Source organism: Acomys minous, assembly GCF_964271855.1.
Source record: "Acomys minous genome assembly, chromosome: 15".
In the NCBI taxonomy this organism is placed as follows: Eukaryota; Metazoa; Chordata; class Mammalia; order Rodentia; family Muridae; genus Acomys; species Acomys minous.
Genome location: NC_140497.1, coordinates 85,676,308 through 85,700,783, shown reverse-complemented (window position 1 = coordinate 85,700,783; position 24,476 = coordinate 85,676,308). Strand labels below are relative to the sequence as shown.

The window sequence follows — 24,476 nt, the reverse complement described above, 5'->3', positions numbered from 1 at the left end:
GGGCTTAGACTATGGGATAAGGCATGGGGCAGCGGAGGTCATAGATCTGCTTGCCCCATGAAACTGTCTCTGAGTGTGCGATCGTTCACCTCAATGCTAAGGGAGCAATCGCTCACACAGAGCATGGCCTGGACACGTCACAAGACAATGTTTCAGAGCTACAGGACTGATGTGAGGAAGGGTCTTTATTTGTTCTGACTTCTACAGCTAAACTTCTTACCGGCCCTCCGGTAAGAAGTCCAGGCGTGGTGGGTAGCGAGGTCAACATTTTAATCCCAGCTCTTTGATATGCATAGCATTAATTCACTCCACGATGAATCCACCAGCTATTGACCAAGTATCTACGATGTGTGAGGCTCATAGTATGCTCTGGGCAACAGTGAAGAACCATCTGGATTTTTCCAAATTGTGAGCTTACAACCAAATAACCTTGTCACTCTGAGATACATTTATTCCACTTGATAAAATGGAAAGGTCGTAGTCAGGACTAAATGAGAAAGCATGTTTGAGAGAGCTTTGTGTATGTTGGAGACCACACCCTCGCATGCACATGCACCCACACACATACCCAGGGACAATTATTCTCTAGCCTTCTCAAAGCACAGTGAAGGCCATTGAAATTGAAATGAAAGAGAGTAAGTCATAAAGACCAGAGGTTGGGTGGAGACTTTCCCAGGATACACTGGAACCCTGAAAATAACAGAATGAACCTTGTAGCGCTCACCCTTGCTTCCAGTCTGAATGTTCTGGAAAAACACATCAAGGATAACCTGTGAGAATTCGAGGTTGAGCGTGGGAATGAGGCAACACAACAGGCAGAATAATGAAAAGAGTCTAGCTGCAGTGAGAGCTAGTGCAGGCTTGTCATGCTGGCATCCGCTGCAGAAGTAAGAACATGCTCTCAGAACCAGGCACAAGTGGGCCTGGGAAGAGGCTATCATGTCTGTGCTCAAGAGGGCACTGTAGATGGGGCCAAGTAGAGAGTGGGGCAGACAAAGAAGAGCAGAAAAATTGCTGGGAGTCTCTTGCCAAGAGAGGCCACTGGGCTGAGGTCTCACGCCAGTCAGTTGTCTGTAGTTCCTGCTATCCCAAACCATGGGGGTACACGAAGAACTTGCTACAGTGGCAGGAGAGGGACAAATTATGTACTGTACTCCAAAGTACTCACACCATGACAGGAGGGTGGGGTGGGGGGGACAGAGAGAGACAAGACAGAGATAGAGAAACAGAGAAACACACACACACACACACACACACACACACACACACACACAGAGTCAGAGAGATCTATATAGAGAGACAGAGACAGAAACACACAGAGAAACAGAGAAGGACACACACACACACACACACACACACACACACACACACACAGAGAGAGAGAGAGAGAGAGAGAGAGAGAGAGAGGGACAGAGAGGGACAGAGAAACACACAGATAGAGACACACAGAAACAGAGAGACAAACAGAGACACAGAGAGAGGCAGAGACAGAGACAGAGAGAGACACAGAGACACACAGCAACAGAGAGACATATCGACACAAAGACAGAGACACAGAGAGAGGCAGACAGAGAGAGAGAGAGAGAGACAGACAGACAGACAGACAGACAGAGGCAGAGGGATATACAGAGACAGAGAGACAGACAGAAGCACAGAATCAGACTGACAGACAGACAGATATTGGTACTGTTTGTCTATTTCCATAACCTCTATGCTGCCATGATGGAGCCATCACCAGCTCTGTCTTTCCATGGGTTCTGCAAAGCCTCTCTTGTTAAATGGTTACTGGCAACTTTCCTTAATGTATCCTTCATTCATTATGAACTCAGTTTTGTTTTGTTTTATTTCCAGCTAACTTCTGTTTATACATTTATTGATCTTAAAATTATTCAGTGTGGCCAAACCCTAAATCCGACCCTTAAGACTGTCAAAGGGACCAGGCATGGTGGTGCACGCCTTTAATTCCAGCAGTCGGGAGGCAGAGGCAGGTGGATCGCTGTGAGTTCAAGGCCAGCCAGGTCTATAAAGCGAGTCCAGGACAGCCAAGGCTACACAGAGAAACCCTGTCTCAAAAAAACAAAACAAAACAAAACAACAAAACCAAAACCAAAACCAAAACCAAACTGTTTCTTTCTTTTTTTTTTTTTTTTTTTTTTTTTTTTTTTTTTTGGTTTTTCGAGACAGGGTTTCTCTGTGTAGCCTTGACTGTCCTGGACTCGCTTTGTAGACCAGGCTGGCCTCGAACTCACAGCGATCCGCCTGCCTCTGCCTCCCGAGTGCTGGGATTAAAGGCGTGCGCCACCACGCCCGGCCCAAACTGTTTCTTACAGGACATTCTCCACAGTTATGTGGAGAGTGGGGACTGACTCGGACATGAACTCTGGTGCCCCATATTTGACCACCTCCCCTTGGTGGGGAGGCCTGGTGGCACTAAAGAAAGAATAAGCAGGCTACCAAGATGAGACTTGATAGCCTACGACCATATAGTGGGGGAGGAGGTCCCCCTCTGTCATAGACGTAGGGGAGAGGAATAGGGTGAAAGTGGGAGGGAGGGAGGAATGGGAGGATACAAGTGATGGGGTAACAATTGAGTTTAATCTGAATAAATTAATTAAATAAACTTTTTAAAAAAGAGAGAAAAAACTGTTGAAGGTTCTTCTCCACATTGCTTTTGCTTTTTGTTTGTTTGTTTTTTTAAATCTTGTTTTTGCTTTGTTTGCTTGTCTGGAGTAAACTTTCCGAGCTTCCTCTGGCCTCAGCACTCACCCAGTCGGTCCATCTCCTCCACTGCCTGGACAAGCCCCTCCTCAGCTGCAAGAGCCCTCCTTTACATCGCGTCTGAGGCGAAGCTTTTTCCTCTACATAAAAACCTCCTTACCTCTCTCAGAGCACCTGTCCTGCTCTGTCATTTCTGCACGGACCAGCTGCTTGCTGTCCGTCTGTCTCCCTGGGTAAACTTGAAGCTCTAGGGAGCTCAGATTCCTTCAGGTTTCTTCCCAAAAAGCATCAATGCTTGATCCTCAAGATGGCATCCAATAAGTATTTATCAAGGGAGTTCATATAATCTTGCATCTCCTTCCTCTTACAGAAACAAAGCAAATTTGTGGGGGTGGGAGAGAGGGCTCACTATGCCTCTGGGCCTCTCTGTATGGCATCGCATGTCTGGACCGCTTTTCTCACTGATTGTACCTCAGGAGCCATGCCACTCTTCCTGTGGTTGTCTCTTTTGCTATCTTCTCCCGTATTGGTGTATCCACGCTGTCTCATAGACCTCTATTAACTTTTATGATACCATGCGCTAATGTTGTGTTTCTACTTCCGGCCCCTCCCCTTTCTGTTTCCAAACTCTCTTGGGAACAGGAAGTACGTCACATAAGCGCCAGTGCCATGCTGCAGTACAGCTACCTAACCCTTACGGATTGGTATCCATATTACAGAAAGATACAGGGGTCACTCGTGAAGATTCCGCCCAGAGACAGGATGCGTGGCAATGTCTGTCCTCGGTTCTTCCTGCCTATGAGCAAGGAGGTGGGATGCTTGCTCTCCTCCTACCGCCCGCCCGTTCACAGGTAAAAGCAACTTGTGTCCTTGCCGAGATAGGCCTTTCGCTTCCTTCGCGAGGACAGTCTTCTTCAGGCAGATTTTTTGAGCTGAATTCATCCAGAGCAAAAGCTGCTTGCCAGCTGTGGCCAAGCAGCCCGGTGCCCCTCCCCCACAGGCCTGGCCCTGTGACTGCCTAATGAGAGAGGGGTGTGAAGGCTTCCTGAGAGAAACATCTGGTCAGGACCACTGTCATCTGGGGGGAGAGGGAGAGCTCCCCTGTCTGATTGTGTGAGACTTTGGGAGACGCCCAGGCAGTAGAGGAGAAAGTGAAAAGAGGGGAGCATCCAGGCCTCCTCCTTTGCTTAACATTAAGCTTACATTTGGGCCCATGCCTGGCAACTCCAGTCCTTAGCAACGGAGCCTCACTTTCTACTAAGTACAACAAGGGCTGGACAGGAGGCTCTAGGTACCACGATCACAAAACCAAGCACGTATGCACTCTCGGGGGTCCACTCTTCTGCTAGATCTCCTGACATCTTTTAACAGTTTCCTTGAGCTCTTTACCAAAGACCTCCATGTTCTCCCGTCAGCTTCACCCCTCTCCTCAGCAAACAGGGCTGTGGACTGACTGGTGGTCCTTCATCTCTCTCCTCTCCTAACAAAACATTTCAGAGCTATTATGGAAACGGTTCTTAATGCCTATCTAAGTTTAAGGCCGAGTGAGTTGTTGTTGTTGTTTTCAACGTCTTTAGAAGACAAAGTAAGTAGCAATTTCAAATTCTGGTGGGACATCCCAGATCCCTTGGATGATTTCTTTTTCCCTTACACCCTTGGCTCTTGAGGCTTGCACTCAGATGAACGTGAGTCTGGGTTATTTAAGGGGCTAGGCTGGCTAGTGAGTTATCCATAAACTTAGAGGCCTTCTCACAGAGTGGACATTATCTTAATGGTACTGATAGATCAGGCATGTCACACATCATTAAAATGGCTGATTGATTAGGGAAAAATAATTAGCTTGCCCTGCCTTGCTGAGCAGCCTTTTGACATCCTGAGGAGGAGATAGGGAAGGGGCAGAGGCCGTTTCATCTCTTGATCATTTGTTTTCCCTTCAAGGTGATGAAAAAGGCTGCGATAACCCTCGGGGAGGGGAAAGGATATAAACAAGTCTTACTTGTTTGCCATTTCCTCAGAGGGAAGCTCTCTGCAGGCTTTCTGGAGCGTAGTCTGTTTATTCCAGCTACATAGATACACTCTTTTAAATCAAACACTCCGTTAGTGCCGCGGAGTTGTAAATCAGTGGTTCTTTTCAAGTGACTCGATAGAATGTGATATTCTGCTTCCCCGTGACAGGATATAAACAGGGAAACCTAAGTAGTATAATCCAGGCCACCACTGGCAGGCTGTGAGGCATGTAGATTCCAGTTGCTCCTCTGGGCCTTTCTCCCCTCCCCTGGCACCTTACGGTGGCTGGGCAGCATTCACTCTTTATCTGTGTGGCAAGAGAGGCTGAAGCTTGCTGTTAATGTCCTGGCGTGCTGTGGGAATTTCATGCTCAGAAACAGTCACAGCTGGGACACTTTGAGAATTTAGTGTGAAAGGGTGCCTCCGGAGGGGTGCTGCCCCTTACTGTCTGAGTGACCATAGGCACAACACTTACCAACCAAACAAGATTGTTGTCTGACTGTGCATAAGGTAATTAGTGTAAGAGAAAAATGCTTAGCCACTGGATAGAAGATTCCCTACCTTTAAAAAAGTAACGTGGGTTTCATCTGGGTAAGATTTGCTGCCTGTAAACTGGGGGGCTCTTTCAAACATGACTGAACTAATTGTCTTACTTGTTGCTGAGACAAAAAAATGCCTGGAAAATAGTTCCGAGGGAAAGGGCTTATGCTGGCTCACAGTTTGTAGGGTACAGTCCACCATGGCCGTGGGAAACAAGCAGACTGCAGAGCTAAGAGCACGAGGTGGTTGATTCCACTATGGGGGCACCGTGATCTTGAGCCTGATATCCACGCAATACTCCCCAAAGACGCTCATCTGGGGGACTCGCCTTGGCTAGCCATGCCTCCTGCTCCAAAGACTCCACAACCTCCCCCAAACAGTATTGCACACCTGGGGAGCAAGTGAACAAACATACTAGCCTATGGTGGGACGTTTTACACCTAAGCCACGGCAATGAGTTTTACTGGTTCTTAGCTGAGTGAACAAATATTATGTTGGAAGTTTGAGGAACAAAAAACATAACAGGAAAAATATCTGCAGGTTCAATTTAGGAAGGATAGCTTATTTAAACACAACAGTTTTGTTTTGCCAGGATGCTTTTAGTGTGTGTGCCCTTTCTCCCCTCTACCCTGCTTACCATGTTGGCCTTCATGCCATACGTTCCATGTCGTGATTTTATTTTCTAATGTATTTTCATTTTATGTGCGTGAGTCCCCCCCCCCCCCCACACACACACCTGGGCCCGTGGCGGTCAGAAGGGCTTATTGGATCCCCATGGGACTGGATTTAAGGATGCCTGTGAGGCACCATGTAGGTTCTGGGAACTGAACCCAGGTCCTTTGAGAAAGCAACGAGTGCTCTTAACCACTGAGCCATCTCTCCAACCCCCACTTTCTTTTCTGTTTCAGTATGTCTGAATGGTTTCCCACACCATTGAAACACATAGTGTCTGAAAGCATGTGTCAGCATGCACACGCACTTGACAACTGCTATCATCTCTGGGGAAGTCCATTAGGAAATGACTTCTAAGAGCTGGGAAGATGGCTCGGTGAGTAATTGCACTTTACCACTAAGTCTGATGATCTGAGTCCCCAGGACTCTGTGGTGGGAGCAGAGAATTCACTCTACAAGTTATCCTCCGACCAACCTCCACACATGGTTGTAGTATATGAACCTCTGTCCCATGTTAAATGAATATAAAAAATTCTTTAAATGAAAATGACACGAGAGATAACATTCAAGTTTCTCTAAAGGACACATGTCAACCGTGAAATGGCTGTCTTCAGGGCAGGGTGGGCAGCATGCTGCTTTCCAACCCTGGTACTTGTTGGTGAGGTCTTCAGTTTCTGTGTGGGCTTTTTCCTCTGGTATAGCTTTGTGTAGGAAAAGAGGTGGAATGTGGCCGTAGATTTCCGCCTACTTCACTTCCTACGAGTGAGATGTCTCTTCTGTGTTTGGCGACAAAAAGCCACATTCCAAATGCTGTTTTGGAAAATTATTCTTCAGTCTCCACAACTGGGCCCTGGGCACTTTACATCTGGGACATGGGGGTTTAGAGTGAGTAAGTGTGGTAGGCAGAGGGCGTCTACTCTCTCAGAAATAACAACTCTGTGTGGGTTAATGCTGTTCTCAGCGTGAGGTTGAGTCATTTTTAGCTATGGCTTTCCCTGCACCTTGGTTTCCTTACTTCCTCACCTGCAAAATGAAGATGAAAGCACCCCTCTCTTGAATTGTTGGGGTGAACACACGTGAAGCACTCTCAGTGCTGCTTGGCAAAGAGCAAGTGCTTTTAAGCTACCGTTATGTTCATCATCTTCACAATGTATTCCAGAATTTCTACAGTTAGACCAGCCCCACCCCCAATAGTCAGGACATTAAAAAAAAAATTTTTTTTTTAAAAAGGCAACACACAGTTATAAGAACATAAAAGGAAAGAGAAGGGAAAATAAAACGGAGGGAGCTAATTGCAGAACGAGCAGGCTTCAGGCATGAGAATGCCAAGCATGTGTACTTAAAAAGAAACTTGTTCTCTTTGTGTATGGGGGTGTGTGCACATGTGAGTGTAGGTGGCCATGAAATCCAGAAGAGGGCACTAGAGTCCCTGGAGCTAGAGTTCCAGGCAGCTATGAACTGCCAGAAATGTGTGCTGGGGACCAAACTCACGTCCTGTGGATGAGAAATACTGTATGTTTGATGGCCGAGCCACCTCTGAGCCCCAGATGCACATCTTTAAAAAGCGCCATGGAAGTTGGTATGCAGTGAGGACTGAGACCTGCTACTGGAGCACTGTGAGGAAGGGGCTCCCAGGCCTTCTGTTTTGTACCCCTTTACCCAGCCTGAAAATGGCAGGGTGGAGAGCCTAGGGAGTAAGGTGCTAACAGGAAGGTGGGAAAGCTGAAGCTGAGAAAGTAAATCAGCTAGGGTGCCTTTGTGCCTTTGGCTAAAATGCAAGTATTTATGAGTATGAATTAATGACTGGCTTTCAGGATATCCACCCAATACTGCCCACCCCAATTTCCTTCTACATTTGAGACCTAATGGTAACCACTGACCCTAGAGTTAGAAATGGAAAGATGGGCATACTGGCTCACACCTGTACTCCTAGTGCCTAAGAGACTGAGGCAGGTGGTTTGCTATGGGTTGAAGGTCAGCTTGAGTTTCATAATGAGTTCCAGACCAGCCTAGGATATCACATATGACATTACTACAAACAAATAAGCAAGGGAAAAAATAAAAGCAAACAAACAACAAATTGGACTCTGTGCCTCGGCCATTACGGCGGCCCTATTTTGGAGATAAGACAAAGAAGGGAGGCAGAGGTATAACAAAGGCTGGAAGACTGGAAAGCATCCACATTGCTTTCCCAAACCTTCTTGACCTCTGTGAACTTGAAATGATCGTATCAGGTCCTAAGCCAACTGCTTCATGAACTAACGGCTCGCCATGTTAACTCGTATAAAATGTAAGAAAAAGAATTAAAAAAAAAAAAGAATCAACAGGCTATGTTAGTATCACAGTAGTCAATTTATAGGAGTTTATAAAGCGGTTGACCAAACAAGGCTGAGACCCCCTTCTCTTCCAGGCTGGCGGCCTTTGCTTATGTAAGCGACAAAGCTTGTGGAGGGTTCACCAAAATGTAATTCCATCTCGGTCTTTTGGCATGTATAATATGTGCTTATTATTACAATGTGCAAATGTTGACCATGTTAATTAAGCATCTCTCAGCATGCTAGGGCATCTGCATTGTTTTTCTGTCACTCATTTTACAGATCGGTCCAATGTGGGCTTGGAACAAACCCAGAGAGTGATCTGGTTGCCACTCCTGAGTGTCTTTCCAGGCTGTTGACACCATGGCAAAAAACAAGACAAAACCCTTTTTTGTTTTTTTGTTTTTTAATTGAATGTGATAGAAAACAATATGATATTTAGAACATAGAAAACACACACTTGATTTCAGAAAGACAGTTTAGTAATGTTTTTTGGGGGGAAAGCTGTAGGCTGCAGTTTTCTGTTCTCTATTGCCATGGGCATCAGAGAAATACTCGGGATATATCTGCCTGTGCTGTGAACAGAGCCCAGGGATGGTGGAGCAGCTAAGGCTGGTGCAGACCCAGAGATATGATTCTCTGAGGAGATCTTACACTCTTTACAAAGAATGTGTTGTAAAAATCAGACCAGTCTGGACCAGATCCGTTTATGTTTCTAGAAGTAATATTTTCTTCCTGTATCAGGACCTTGCAGCACTGGAGAAAGTAGACGTCTCTTTGTGGTTATGGGTTTGTGGCAGTTTTGAGATACATGCCTAAATGTGTTACTTTTTTTTTTTTTCTCATCCCTGTTAGGATAGTTAACTTGTTAATGGCTAGAGACTTGTTTGTGAGCTCGCCCAGGCCTGGGAGTTGAAGCAGGGTGCCCACTGAAGCTTCCTGGAGCTGGAGGGACTGTTCCCTTTGCCACTCTGTGGCCTCTGACATGACTTCAGGGCTATATAACTTGCAACCAGCAGGTGGCGTCTGGCATCAAGCTGGTAGAATGCACACACACACAGGGACGGGAAGCCAGCTTTTCTCAACCACAGGACTCCTGTGTGACGGCTTGCTGCATCTTATTTTCTTGTGTGTGTGTGTGTGTGTGTTTGTGGTGTTTACTTGTGTGCGCGTTTGTGTGTGTATGTTCACACAAACGCACATGCAGGCCAGAGGCTGGCATCAACATGGTCTCTTCTTTCCTTTAAAAAAAAAAATCAATTCCTTGTCACTTTTCTACACCTGCTCAACTCCCTGCTACGTTTCTTATCTTCCCCTTCACTCCCACCCGCCACCACGAAGTTCCCGTTCCTTTTCCACATCTAGCTTTTTTTTTTTTTAACCCAGTAGGTTTAACCAGGGTCCCTTGCTCTCCCGGAGCTCACAAGTAGACTGTCTGGAACCAGGGCAGAGCTCCCTAAACTATAGTTAGATGCACTAAAAGATGTCTTTTAGAGCTTTGGGAATACATTATCTCAACATGTAACCAAGCAGAATCTTATTTCATTACCGTGCTATGAGCCCAGTCTCATGGCCATGACTGCCTTGAAAACTAGTGTCTGCAGGCCCCGACCTTCTTGATAGAGTTATGTGGTTCTAGACAGCTTGAGGAGAGAAAGGAGGGGCTAGGAAGAGTTGAGGTTGAGTATGTGGAGGAGGGGAAGGGGGGAGGGAAGGGGGGAGGGGGAGGGGAGGGGGAGAGGGAGGGACTCAAGATATTTAGCTGCCCTGCTTTCAGCCAGCCCATGTTGCCCTTAGAGGCCACAGGTTTTGGTAACTTTAAGGGCCTCAATATAAAAGATGCTCGTCCTCTTTAGCAGACTCTGACATTCTGGAAAATGACTGCACTGCGTTTTCTTTGCTTGCCACAGTGAGCTTTACCTTCCTCTTGCAGAACTCTCCAGCATCCCTTCCTTATAGCGAGGAAGCAAACGCATCTACATGAAGCTTGTATTTGCAGGCCTGAGCCCGGGAGTAGGAGGTGGCTGTGCTGGGGGCAGAGGCGGGAGGAGCTTTTGCTTTCTTAGCTAGCTGACTCAGAGGCCACACTCCTGTTGGCCACTTCCCACCCACAGTCATTCCTAGAACCCTTCACTTCTTTTCAACCTCACGAGATAAATAAGCTAATAAATAATACTGTAAAGAAGAAGTAGAGGCCAGCAAGACCTGTGTGGAGATAGTAGACCTCTGAGGAGAATCCAGGACTGGCGTCCATGTCACTTAAACTGCCTTCAAACTCCGGGGTTCTCTAATGAAAGGTTTTTGGCTACTTCAGACAATTCAGAGTCTAATATTTCCTCTCTAACTCTGACCCACCCCCTTTTGGCTTCTTTTTCCCTTTACTTCCTGCTTAAGCAGGACACGCTCGCGTAGGCAAAGCCCACTAGTTTGGCCTGGTTTTAAATGCAGAACAGTTCGACCTCCGTTCCCTTCTTTCCTCTTCCTCCAGTTTCCATTTGCAGCACCCATCAGTCTAGTAAGAAACCCGCAGGGAGATTGGCCGCCTCAAAAGAGTTTTGATCCAGTTAACATGTCGGTGACATCAACTGCTTTGTTTATTCAGTTTGCTTTTTATGTACGGTTAGAATGGGTCTCATTTTCACAAAAAGGTACACACACACACACACACACACACACACACACATACACACACACACGCACACACGCACACACTCTTCAAGTACAAAAGAGAAAGTAAAAACCTGTAGCATCCAAAATGTGGTGCCTCCAAAGACAGTCCTCAGGCTCCTCTTCTCTAATCAAAGAGCAGTTGGTTTGACATTTTAAGCTGAATTATTGACTAAATTTGAGAGAAATCAAGATCCTGCATGAGATCCAAGGAGGCATTTGTTAGCATCCAGGGCCGCCCTCATCTCCATGCATGCTGCACTATTTGGCAGGGTTTTTGTTTGTTTGTTTTTTCTTTTTTTGTTTTTGTGGGTTTTTTTGTAGTTTGTGCTTTGGGATTAGAGTTCTTTTCTTCGTTCATGATGCTGAGAGGGGTTTTCCTTCTATTTTTGTTTGTGTCGTGTGGGATGGCATCCGTGTTTTTTATTCTTCTGCCTTCAACAAGAAGACTTACTTCTTAAAGTCATTATATGTCTGCTTTTAATTTTCTACCCCCCCACCCCCCAAAAAAGTTAAGGGAATCATGTCTACAATTCTAGTTCATTCTGAGCTGGTGAGGTCCCTGATAAAGACGACCTTCCTAAACTGCGGTTGTGTCTCTTCGGATGATGCTTTTCCCAGAGCCCTGCCAGTCACTCAGTGCTTGAATTTTTACAGCAAAGATGGCCCAACTCCCTGGGAGCTATCAGCGCAGATTGCCCATGCTGAGAGAACAGACCGCAAATTACCCCAGCTGCTGACACTTACACAGCACGTGGAGAAAGAGCAGAGGCCAAGGCCCAAAGATGGCGGGGAGTTCCAGGGGGAGAGCCTGCAAATGGTGCACCCCTCCGGCTGCCTCCATGAGCAACCACAAACTTCTAGGTTACCCAGAGAGCATTTTGGGAGGAAGAAGAGATGGAGAGGGATGCTGAGGAGACAGGATCTGCTTTGCTAGGGAATTGCAAAATTGAGTTTAGTCAAGTAACTCCTTACCCTTTGTGTCCAGAAGAGACCGTTACTTCCCAAGTTTTAGATATCTCTGCCATCTGCCAAAACAAGGGCTTTTTAGCAAGATTACATCAGTTGTATAAAGTAAATAAGCTTCTGTTTTTCTACATCTGATGTGTGAGGTGTAAATCTTGACCTTGCAACTTCTGCGATTTTAGCTGCCTCTTTGAGCCAGAGGGGAGGGGAGCTCAGCCTTTTCTGAGCTGTGCTGCCACTGACTTGGTGTGTGGTGTGGGTCAAGGCACTTAGTATTTTAGTGTTAAATTTCATTGACTCTGAAAATAAGAGGGTGGGCCAGATCAGATCTTTTCAAATGTTCCTTTTATTTTGCCTTTGTTTCCATTGGCTACAAAGTTCGTTTGCTTAAAAATCTTACTTAGATAGGCACAGTATAATAATAGATAGTTAGATTTTCACTGGCAAAGTGAGTGGGTGGGGGGATCCGAGACCACTTTTGTTGGGGCAAGGAGCTTTGTCTGGGGTTCCCTTGTGAGCCAAGTCACTTTCACAGAGCTGTTCCTGTTCACTTTGGAGATGACTGAAAGCTATGGCTTCTCTAGTCATCTGTATTCTCTTACACTTGAATGTCTGTCTGTCTGTCTATCTATCTATCTATCTATCTATCTATATATCTATCTATCTATCTGTCTATGAGGGGGAATAAATGCCATGCCACATGTGTGGAGGTCAGAAGAGAGTACTCACCCATGAAAACAACCCCCACCCCCACCCCCAAGTTAACCATGAACTCAAAAATAGAAGCACTCACTGTAGGCTAATCTGTACGGTGGGATCTTATCCTGGGCCAAGCAACAGCCATGTGCACCAGGAGCTCCATAATCCATCCACCCCTTAGCCCCAACAACACCCCCAGAAGGTGGCTGTGATCCTCACGTGACAGAGGACACTGTAGCCCCCTAACTTGCACAATAAGATACTATTACAAAGAGAAAGGAATGTTTAAAACGCCATGTACTATCACGAGGGGGAAAAAAAAGGCCCAACTTTGTAATCAGTGAATTAAAGCAATGGGAGCATCTCACCCCCAGAGAACCTGCCATCCACTAATTCTCTGGGTGCTTCTGCATGTAAGATGGGCAAGGGAAATGTTAGAGACAGACACTCAGAATTTTAGAATTTTAAGTGTACTCAAACTCCCCGCAGCAGGGAGAAAGCCTGTGGGTATTCTGGAGAGGTTTACAAAAAAGCAGGCCGAGTTTCCCCCCACCCCCACCCCTCCACTCTGTGGACTTATATTTTAAGAAGTTCAGCCATTCCAGTCCATGCAGAAAAATACTCTCAAAGGAGTATTTACAATGTGGATCTTATATTAAACATTTGGTTTTATATACTTAAATATTTATAAAGACATATGTGGAATACATTTCAACCTACAAACTGAAGTGAGCAAAACATATCAATTTCCCTATTTCTTTAAATCAATGTAATTTTTTGTGCCTCTCGGTCTTCATCCCTTTTCAAAGATGGCAAAAATATTTACCTCCCGCCTGTGGACCCCCTCTTTCCCAGAATGTAGAATGTTTAATTGTAGTGAAGACAGGCAGCTGGGGGAGGGGCTTTAGGCTCCAGTCTCTGTGAACACTGGTATCCCACTGGGAAGCCCCTCGGCTGTACCCTGAATATTGGTGGCATCGCCTGGGTTAGAGAACCTTTCAGGGAGTCTCTGCTAGGCACATCAAGAATCCATCTCTTCTGGGCAGGGCCAGCTGCCTGAACACAGTCCCTATGGTGTCCATATCACTACCTTCCTGCTTAATGCTCTCTTGTGGGATTCCAACAAAAGGCCCCGTTTTGCCTGGACCCTTGTAAACTGATTCTGCCTGCAGTCTCCACCTGTCTCTGTTGCTCACTTCCTCAAGGGCCTTTAGTTTTTTGTTCCCATCTCCCATCAGAGAGAACATCCTCTCTCCCAATGCCTGATCTTTAATGCCTTCACTTGTCTTCCTTGGAGTCTGGGGTATTTATCTCTTGAATGGCCGTAGGTTTTTTTTTTTTTTTAATAAGTCAAGAATAGCAGCAGGTGACTTGTGGGGTGGGGAGGTTGCTGTCTTCTATCTTGCAAAGGTCTGTCTTTGGTAGCTGACTTTGTTAAATCTGTCATCAGTTTTTGATGGTTTTGTCACCTGAAAATGAGATGCTGGGATTAGAGTTCCAGTACCTCTTGCCACACCCAGAAAAAGCGAGGTGAGAGCCCAGCTGTTGTGGTTCACACCTTTAATCCCAGTCTCGGGAGGCAGAGGCAGGCAGATCTCTGTGAGTTTGAGGTCATCCTGGTCTACTGAGTGAGCGCCAGGACAGCCAAGACAACAAAGAGAAATGCTGTCTCAAAAAACCAAAACCAGGGCTGGAGGGATGCCTCAGTGCTCAAGAGCACTCTCTGCTCTTACAGAAGTCTTGAGTTCAATTCCCAGCAACCACGTGGTGGCTGACAACCATCTATAATTTGGTCTGATGTCCTTTTCTGGCATCTGGTGTACATGCAGATAGAACACTCATATACATAAAAATAAATAAATCTTTTAAAAAAACAATCAAACACAATAAAATGAAATAAAATAAAAAAAGCCAAAACACACACACCCACCCAAATAAAATGATAGCGACCTCCGAGACAATCTTATATGTATCTCAGCTCAACCTGGACGCTCTAAAATGAGAAGAGAGGGGACTCTGTTTACAGCACATCAGAGCAGTAAACATGAGTTGGGGCCACTACAAGGTCACGGCTGTAATGTTGGAGAAAGGATCTGGCCTATGTAACTCCCACTGTTTTCATATTCACTGGGAGAGCCTCTGGACCAGGAGCTATCGCTGTGACCTTGTTGAGTCAGTTGGAGAAAGAACAGCTATGCTCACATGGAGAGAACCGCATTCATGGGAAGGCCTGAAACTGCGTTCATGGGAAGGCCCGAAACCGCATTCCTCAGTTGCAATTGGCCAGTGCTCCAGGCATGAAGGAGGGAAGTTTCATCCTCAATATTTACTGAAAACAGACGCTGAAGTTTGAGAAGCAAATGTAAAGTGCTCATTCCAAAAGCCTTTTTATATACATGTTAAATCAGTTTGTGGGAAAGAGACCACAGAGATTGTTTAAACATTCGTACTGATGACACTATGGTTCTAAAATATGCAGTTCCTTGTAGTTCTATGTGGAATCAATCACATATGGAGGAAGTCGTCTTTTGAAACCGGATTAAAAGGAAATAGTTCATAACTCAGTGATATCAACATGCGCACCCGGGACTCTCTCTCTCTGCCTCCTTATCTCTCGCTGTCTGAAGACGTCGTTTCCTCACTTGGGGTGTCACGATTCAGCTATGTGGCTTTGCAGAGAGAGAATATCTAAGCGTGACTGGAGACTGGAGCAATTAGGAGTTCTCCTCCTGACCCTAGATGCCGGAGCTGAGCTGTGCTCTCTGGTTCCACTGTGAACCGAGAATGTAGGAAAATGGTTGCTCTCTAGCCTTGACCTTCACCGGAAGAAGACTGCAAGTCATTCTGTGCAGAAATCCCTCCCCAACCACTAGCATCCTGATACCCATCTTTAACTAAGTTGCCCTCAGTGCTTGACAAGGCCTCTTGTTAACCACAGGCAGTTAGCCAGCTAGGGAAAGAGCCCCTGGTCAGTTGTACTCTTTGGGAGAAATCTGCATTGGTTACCTAGACACAGTCTAAGTACTGGTCCAAGTCTCTCACTGCCCCAAGACATCATCTGCACCGAAGCTACATAAAGTGCTGGTAGGTGACCCCCTCTCCCCCTGCCCCCCATGTGTCCCACTCATGGCTTCTAAGGCAGCTGTTGTTTTGTTTTGGTTTGGTTTCTTTTCAAGACAGGCTTTCTGGGTGCAGCCCTGGTTGTCCTGCACTCATTTTGTAGACCAGACTAGCATCAAACTCACAGAGATCCGCCTGCCTCTGCCTCCCAAGTGCTGGAGTTACAGGTGGGTGCAACTGCACTTGGCTTGGCTGTTGTTTTGAAATAACAAGTCTGGTTAATTCCTTCCTTCCTCCTCCTCGTCCTCTTCCTCCTCCTCCTGCTCCATTCCTCCTCCTCTTCCTGCTCCTCCTCCTTATCCTCCTCCTCCTGCTCCTCCTCCTTCTCTTCTTTCTCTTCCTCTTCTTCCTTCTTCTCTTCTTCCTCTTCTTTCTTCTTCTTCCTCTTCCCCTCTTCCTCCTCCTCCTCCTTCTTCTTCATGATAACAGTGAGTTGAGAGTACGCACATTCACTTTGAAGTGCCCTCCCTTAATGCGAGATTGGGTGTGCGTGTGGAGATTGAGACATGAGGCAATCCTGAAAATATGAATGAAAGAGCATAAATATTTCCCCAACCTCTGTAGTCTTCATTAAAACACACGAGAGGAAGAAGCTGGGCGGCTCGTCTATATTTAATCTGGACTCTAACCTCTTTGAGCAGCATGATTAATTCTAGCTTATCATATGGAATGCCTGCCTACCTATAAATAAGTCTATTCATCTTTAGGAGAGCATAAATATGCCTCCTGTTTTACAGCCATTTAAAAAAAAATCCCTTTCATATAATTGTAATGAGATCTCTGTCCAGGACAATAGCTCAGTCAGCCACATTTCCCTCCTGCTTTTCTTAATTTCATGGTTGGGGAACCTAAGTGAAAATATGTTTCCTTGGGTGGTTGCGAACACAGTGCTAAATGGAGTGAAATGAATAATCAAAGAGAAATGAGAATCTGAGCAGATCTGAAAAGAATAAGAGAAAAGGAGGGGAAGAATGCGAAGGGAGAGGTGGAGAAGGGAGGGGGAGGAGGAAGTGGGAGGGGCTCGGAGGGAGGGGGATGTGAGAAAGAAAGGCAACAAGAGCGCGGGTGGTGTAAACTTAAGGTAGGGATGTAGACATCCTGTTTTTTAGTTGTTTTCTCTGCAGTCCCCTAAAATGCTGGGAATACCTCCCCCACGTTAATTAACAACTGTCTTACTCTTTATGTTTTCTCTTTCTTTCTTTCTTTCTTTCTTTCTTTCTTTCTTTCTTTCTTTCTCTTTTTTGGTTTTTCGAGACAAGGCTTCTCTGTGTAGCTTTGGCTATCCTGAACTCACTTTGTAGACCAGGCTGGCCTCGAACTCACAGTGATCCGCCTGCCTCTGCTTCCTGGGTGCTAGGATTAAAGGTGTGCACCACCACCACCCAGCTGGTTTTTTTGTTTTTTTGTTTTCCCCCTGAGACAAGGTTTCTCTATGTGGCTTTGGCTGTCCTGGACTCTCTTTGTAGACCAGGCTGGCCTTGAACTCACATCCATCTGCCTCCCGCATGCTGGGATTACAGATGTGTGTCTGCATCTTCTTCTCCTTCTTGTTCTTGTTGTTCTTGTTGTTCTTCTTCTACATAAGATTTAAAAATTATTTGTTTATTATAATTTCTTCACGTTACATCACATTACATAACCCCCTCGCTCTTATCTTCCTATTCTCATCCCCCCTCCCCTCTTCCGCCCCATTCCCCCCTCCCCTCTTCCGCCCCATTCCCCCCTCCCCTCTTCCGCCCCATTCCCCCCTCCCCTCTTCCGCCCCATTCCCCCCTCCCCTCTTCCGCCCCATTCCCCCCTCCCCTCTTCCGCCCCATTCCCCCCTCCCCTCTTCCGCCCCATTCCCCCCTCCCCTCTTCCGCCCCATTCCCCCCTCCCCTCTTCCGCCCCATTCCCCCCTCCCCTCTTCCGCCCCATTCCTCCCTCCCCTCTTCCGCCCCATTCCCTTCCATTTGCATGGTCTTGTACCCTAGAGTTCTCTAGACTGATGCCCACACCGAAATGTATTTTGCCTATACGGAACAGCAAAGAAGGCTGGGTTGTCAGTTGCCTTGAGGCTCATATTAAAAGATATTTTCAGGGGACTTGGAAGTGTGGCTCAGTGGTAGAGGACTTGCCTGAATTATTCATCACAATTTTAACAACAAATGCCTCAGGCAGGCGATAAATGCAAACGGTTAGGTGCGAGACGGACATATTGGCTTCTTAAAGATCATATTATTGTAGAAAAGTGTACCTAGTGTTTCTAGGACTACAATCCACTTCTTGAACTCAGGCCCTTAAATGAAAGCTCACACATAAAACTCACACATAGGAAACACATCACCAGATTTCCTTTCCTTCCTAGGTCATCCCCCATCCCCACCCCCACCCCCCTTCTTAAAAAAAAAAAGACTTTACTTCTAGAAGATAAAGAACTTGCCTTTTTCCTGAGAAATCTCTCCCCATTGATAAATAGTGAGTAAAGACAGTGTTCCCGAGGCCTGCGGAACTGTCTCGTGGGAGCCTGGTGGAGCTTATCTGTCTGTCCTACCCACAAAGAAAATGGAAGCTCAGGGCGCGGCTGAGCGCTATGCGACAGGAGGCTTCGCCTTGCCAGGCGTTTCTGACCAGTTCCAGGTCCTTACACAGAAGCCTGCTCAGGCCTGCCTTGCAAAACCCTGGAAGCACCAGCAAAACAAACAGGCCACTGCTGCCTCTCCAGCCCAGGTTGCTCTCCGTGAGACATGTTAACACGTATTCACAGAGCAATCGGGACTCGTGAAAGATGTTCAGGCGATGAGCAACCCGCAGTCTTTTCTACCACAAGTCAGATGAAACCAGTGATCTCAGCGGTTAAATGTAGGAAGACACGGCTACGGAGTGAGGAACCAGCAATCGGCTGCCACCCAGGTGCTTCTAGGCGCAGGGTCCAGACTCCAGACATTCGCCCAGAAGTGGTGGCAGCGATGAACATTGCCTTTGTCTAAGCCAGGAACCCCGGTAGTAGGAGGAGAGGGGCTTTCTGGGTAATTTGATCCAATGAAATAATGCTCCGGAGTCATCAGCGATCTCGCAAAGCAGGCCTTAGCACCAAGTTACAGGGGAGACCGTGTTTGCACAGTGTCCTTCAAAGAATCCAGTAACTAAACTCCCCTGGACGGGAGCCAAGACAAGCCTTTTTAATGCCAGATTCCACTACAGTGGGTCATGTCATGTTATTGGATGGCTCCAGTGAACTTGGGACAGGGAAAAGGGCCCGTTTCCTTTTAAACTTTTTTTTTTTTGACTGAATTATCTGGATAATCGTTTCACTTTTCAACCAAGCTTGCAAGAGCAGAGAAAACAATCTACTGATTTGGTATTGTCTTTTGGATTACCTGTAACTCTTAGAAGTAAGTGCTGTTAAACATATAACTTTTACATATTTCAAATTTTTTTTCCTGTGATTCATTCAGAAAAAATTTACTGAACCAAACTGAAGGTATGTGCCATGCCATTTGTTTGGAGTGCTCCAATGAGCTGCAAAATCCTGAAATGCTATTTCCTTAAAGACAAGTCAATATTTTAAAACACGTGCCTTTAAAACCCATGTGGGAAAGAGTCACAGGACCTTTTATGCCTTTGAAGATTGACAATGTGGAAACTTTCATTTTGTCTTTTTTTAAAAATTATTATTAAACTAGCTACCTGTCTCTTACCTGTTCCATTCATTAAAACTGTCTGGAAAGTCCTAAACAAATGAGGGTCCATGGAAAAGTGGTGTTTTTATCCACAACCTTTCATGACTGCTTGTTCAATATTCATTTCTAAATCTCGCGCGCGCGCGCACACACATGTGTATGTGTGAGAGTGCATCTGTGTGTTTGTTTTGAGACAGGGTTTCTCTGTGTAAACAGCCCTGGCTGTCCTGGAACTCATTCAGTAAACCAGGCTGGCCTCAAAACTCAGAGATCCCCTGCCTCTGCCTCCCGAGTGCTGGGACTAAAGGTGCGCACCACCACGCCCGACTCATTCCCAAATCTTAGCAGTTGCCTTGAAAACAAAGTGATTCTCATACGGCCATGGCCCATGTGTTTGTGGGTTTCTTTTCCTGGTATGATATTGACTATTGCTCTCTGTGTCTTGTAAGCATAACAACAAATGACGAATGGATGGCCCTTTGTTAAATACAAATTATATTACCCAAGAGTCAGGGACAGAGAAGTTATAGTCTGGGGGTGTTCAGTTTCCACGATAGACTTGCTGATAACCTTTGCATTGGTAAAACAAAAGCTTGTAATTAAAATATAATCACACCATTCTCTCCCCTCTGTTCTCTACAATATATCACCATATGTCTTCATTCCCTTTGTTTTTTCTCATATTCATGGTCTCTAGCCTCTCTTTAAAATGCTTTAATTTGTATATATATATATAAAACAATCTGCTCTGTACATATAATCTTACTTGTATATACATTATTTCAAGACTGTCTGCTTGGATTTGGATTACTAATTGGGGGATACTTCCTTGGGGAAGACTTTTCTCCCATTCTCAGCTTTTCGTAATCACCTAGGGATTTTCTTAATTGTTTAGGGAAGGGGCTCCACATTAGCCTACCTGTTGGTATCCCCTTTGCTCGGGTCTTGTTTATAGACAGCCATGCACGTGAGACTCCATGGGCATCGGTTCCTCTGGAATGGGAGTTACAGGTGTTTGTGAGTCTCCGTGTGGGTACCGGGAGCTGAAGCCAGGTCCTCTGGAAGACCAGCTAGTGCTCTTTACTGGTGAGCAAAACGAACCGGTTTCCATTTATGACCCACTGAACAGGGGCCACATTAACTTCCATGCTTGCAAACAACTGCCAAGGCAGCTAGTTTTCAGGGCAGAATGCTCTGGACTGAGGACTCTGAGGTTTACAGAGAGCTCCTCATGAGGACTCAGCTGGGCATTGACCAGTGCAGAAGAATACAGAACCATCTAGAACTAGAGGAAGCATTGAAGGAAATAGCTGAGCGTCTAGAAGGATCAGGGCTCAATGTCTGTTCCCAACACCAAGGCTGGAAAAACCTCTTGTGTCCACTGGGCCATTGAGAAGCATCTTGCTTCAGAATTAAGGAATAAATAACCAAGACCAAATGCTGCTCTGGCTCAGGCTAACACATTTTAAAAAGTTCCAAGGAACGTAACTGCATTGAAGAACAAAGCTCCGGATTATTTATGGGTATACAAAAATATCCAGGACCCAACAAGGTAAAATTCACAATGTCTGGCATCTAATAAAAGAGTGCCAGACATTCTAAGAAGCAGAAAAATATGACTCATTATGAGGAAAGTAATCGATCAATTGAAATCCGCCCAGAACTAACACAACATTAAAATGATCAGCTATCAATGTTGAGTTACTGCCACAGTAATCTAAAAGCTTAAAAATGGATATATACAATGCATAAAAATAAATGAACAGTTAAATATTAGAGCATAAAACTAGAATGTCTGAGATGAAAAACTCACTAGATAAGACCAAAAGCAAATAAAGCAGTATAGAAGAAATAGTGACGAGAGCTGGGGAGATGGCTCCATGGTTAGGCACGCGTGAAGACTAGAGTTGGGTCCCTAGAGCAGATGCTGAGTGGAGGCTGGGAAAACGCAGACAAGATTCTCAAATCAGGTTGGCTTGTGAGATTGGCTATGCTAGTGTAAGCTCCGTGTTTGGTTGAGAGGCCTAGCCTCATTGAATCAGGAGGAAAAGCGGTCAAGGGTGACTTTTGACCTCCGCATGCACGTGCATGCAAGTGTGCATACATGCTCATGCACTCTCATACAATATGTCTACACATGCACCTGCAAACACAGTTACACACTGTAGCAGTGTACACATAGGAAAAGAAAGAAAGGAAGAGGAGGAGAAGAAAGAAAAGAAGAAGAAGAAGAAGAAGAAGAAGAAGAAGAAGAAGAAGAAACAGTGAACTTTTGAGTAGTAACAGAATCTAATTAACACAGACAGAAAATGTCTTATAAAATCATAAAAGCTTTCGTTGTCTTGGCAACAGCTCTTGGGAGGTGACTGGCGGGTCCTTCCAGCTGCTCGGATGCCCAGGGCTTCCTTGCTTCTTCTGTCTGGGTGCAGTGACATGCGTCTTCCATGTGCATAGCTTCTCCATCTTTTCATTACACTCGTTTCCCTTTTAGCCAGAATCTCTTTCTGTTGATTGTGACCCAACAAACCCCGAAGTGATTTGTCTGGTAAATAATTTTTCTAATGAGAGCAAAACGCACCTCTCTAGCGTCCAGGTGAATGAGGGCGACTAAACCTAAACAGAACTATATTACTTTCATCTTGTAGAATGCAAACTCTATTAGTTTGGGGTTTTTCCTGAAGTTCCTACCTCTACACCACTGGTTCTCAGCCTTCCTAATGCTGCCACAGTTCCTCATTTGTGGTGACCCCCAACCATAAAATTATTTCATTGCAACTTCATAAATATACTTTTGCTACTGTCATGGATCATAATGTAAATAGCTGCATTTTCTGCTGGTCTTAGGTGACCCCTGTGAAAAGGTCAACTGAACCTCAAAAGGGTCGTAACCCACATACAGGTTGAGAACCTCTGCCCTACACTGTTGGACTGGGAATCATTTTATGGTCTACAGGTCATCAGGTTTTCTGTGCACGTCACCAGTGTGCTAGGCCACCGACCACATTCTAGAGAGAGTCTAAGGGCGCTTGCATCTTTCCCACAGCATCCTGGCTTTGATGGTGCTGTGCCCTGAGACGTTCCTTCAGACGTGTTCAACCTTTTGACACCGTGACTCGATGTCATCTTCCTGGCTCTTACTTAAATGCTGAGAGTCTCAATTCAGATCCCCGTGCCTGTGTGGCAAGTGCTCTAACTGCACCATCTCCCAGCCCCTCGTAGATGGCATTTTTTTAGAGTTGCCCCACAGCTTGCCATCCGGGAAGCCCTTCAGTCACAGCATTAAGATGGTAGGTACCAAGGTTTCTATCACACAACACAAATAGCGGGCTTCAAACCAAGCTGCTTTTCCTGTGAAGTTTATTGTTGTGAACGATGAATATTTTTAGGCAGTAAATTGCTAAGAATCCTACAGGCTTATCAAAGAGAGAGAGAGAGAGAGAGAGAGAGAGAGAGAGAGAGAGAGAGTGTGTGTGTGTGTGTGTTGTCTGTGTATGTGGTATGTGTGTATATGTGCGCACACACACGTGTTTCCAGAGGTCCATTTTGGATGTCTTTCTCAATTGTTCTCTGCATTACTCTCTGATACAGGATCTCTCATTGAGCATGGAGATTATTGATTTAACTAGACGGGCTGGCCAAGGAGCTTCAAGGATCCATCATTCTCTGCCCTGCCAGCACTGGGCTACAGGTACATCGCTGTAATCTACCTTTCTTTTTTAAACTTGGGTGCTGGGGTCAGAACTCAAGTCTGTATGTGTAGAGAGCAGAGAGACACTTGGCCAACTGAGCTCTCACCAGCTCTTCATCACATGTTCTACTTTTATATGAACAAGTTTTTCTTGTTGTGGAGACTGTTTGAGTCTCATAGATGGTCTGCAACAAAGTGCACGTTCTCCCTTAACCCTCAAAGAGCTCATTAAAATATAAACAATCTTAATGTTTGATCTGGAGTCCTTGCCTTCCCAGGCTGGGTTGTCAAAGTAACAATAAGTAATTGTTAAGTAGACTACTCATTCTTGAGAAAGGATCTATAGTGTTGTCTTTTAGCTGTGTTTGGTTCATTAAGATGACATTTTTGCATCCTGAAAGATAGGCAGTATGCTAGCCTCATAGAGAGATGGCTTCAAAACAACCCTGGCTCCCTTTATATGTCTTCATATGATTTCACTAGATTCTGCAAAGCCGGAGAGGCTACCTCACAAATTCTCCTCCCCCCCCTTCCTACCATTCCATCCTTGTAGCCACTGTACTTGCTACATATGTCACAGGAAGGGCTCTTTATTTGCCTAGTCTATTTTAACAACCAACAAATGGGTGCCCGCCGCCAAGTCTCCCGGTGCAGCAATCCAGCAAAACTTTAAAAAGGCCATCTGTCGCCTCAACTGCCTGTGGAGCTGAAGTGAAAGCTTAACTTCGTGCTCTTGAGCAAAGCAATAGGAAAGCATCCATCACTCAGTGACACGTTGGTACGGCTGTCCCAACGGACGGATGTCTGCAGTCCCGTACGCTCAGGAAGCAGAATGGATCGCCCTGGGCATACAATAGACTCTCAGAACTTTTGAGAAACGAAGAACTATTGCAGAGGGGGCCGGATGCTTCCAGAACACAAAGCTATTTCCTATCTGTGTATCTGCTGCAGTCCACGTGCAAACTGAACTCTCAGGCCTTGGTGTAGCCAGTGGATGAGGTTATTGCTTTGAGGTACTAGATATGCTCAGCTTTGACTTTCCAATTCTTAGAGTAGAATTAGCAAAGTGGCTGTGTCAGCTCACCCTGCGTGCAGGAAGCTGGCTCTGTGAGTCCCGGAATGCAGTGAGAACAGCCCTCACGATGAGCCCTGGCAACTGAGGAATTTTTATGCAGCAGCTAAGTGTGCCACTCCACTCTTCTCTCTGACAACTAAACTCACATTCGATTGCATCTTCTAACTTGCCCAGAAAATACAGATTCATCTTTGATCTCTTTTTATTCTCTCACCACCGCACCTAAAAGCCTGCTTTATTTTTTCTTACTTGCATCTGGTTCTAAAATTAACCACTGTCAATAATTTTTGAGTATTTGTTATGATATATCCTACACACTTCACAAATACACACACACAGAGATAATA

At 45.6% G+C, this 24,476-nt stretch overlaps 1 protein-coding gene across 3 annotated transcripts in view; it reads left to right on the top strand.

Moving 5' to 3' along the window:
- The first annotated feature begins 3,145 nt into the window (after nt 1-3,145).
- LOC311585090 (uncharacterized protein) overlaps nt 3,146-24,476 on the top strand; it is a 113,302-nt gene continuing 91,971 nt past the window's right edge. Inside the window, exons 1-3 of one of the 3 annotated variants that reach the window (XM_084759884.1) lie at nt 3,146-3,528; nt 6,174-6,313; nt 22,955-23,054. In XM_084759884.1, coding sequence (XP_084616010.1) covers nt 6,284-6,313; nt 22,955-23,054 — 130 coding nt within the window. In that variant the 5' untranslated portion in view covers nt 3,146-3,528; nt 6,174-6,283. Of the gene's footprint in view, nt 3,570-6,173; nt 6,314-22,954; nt 23,055-24,476 lie in introns of all 3 variants that reach the window. The other 2 variants (XM_084759883.1, XM_084759882.1) reach the window with 2 other exon arrangements.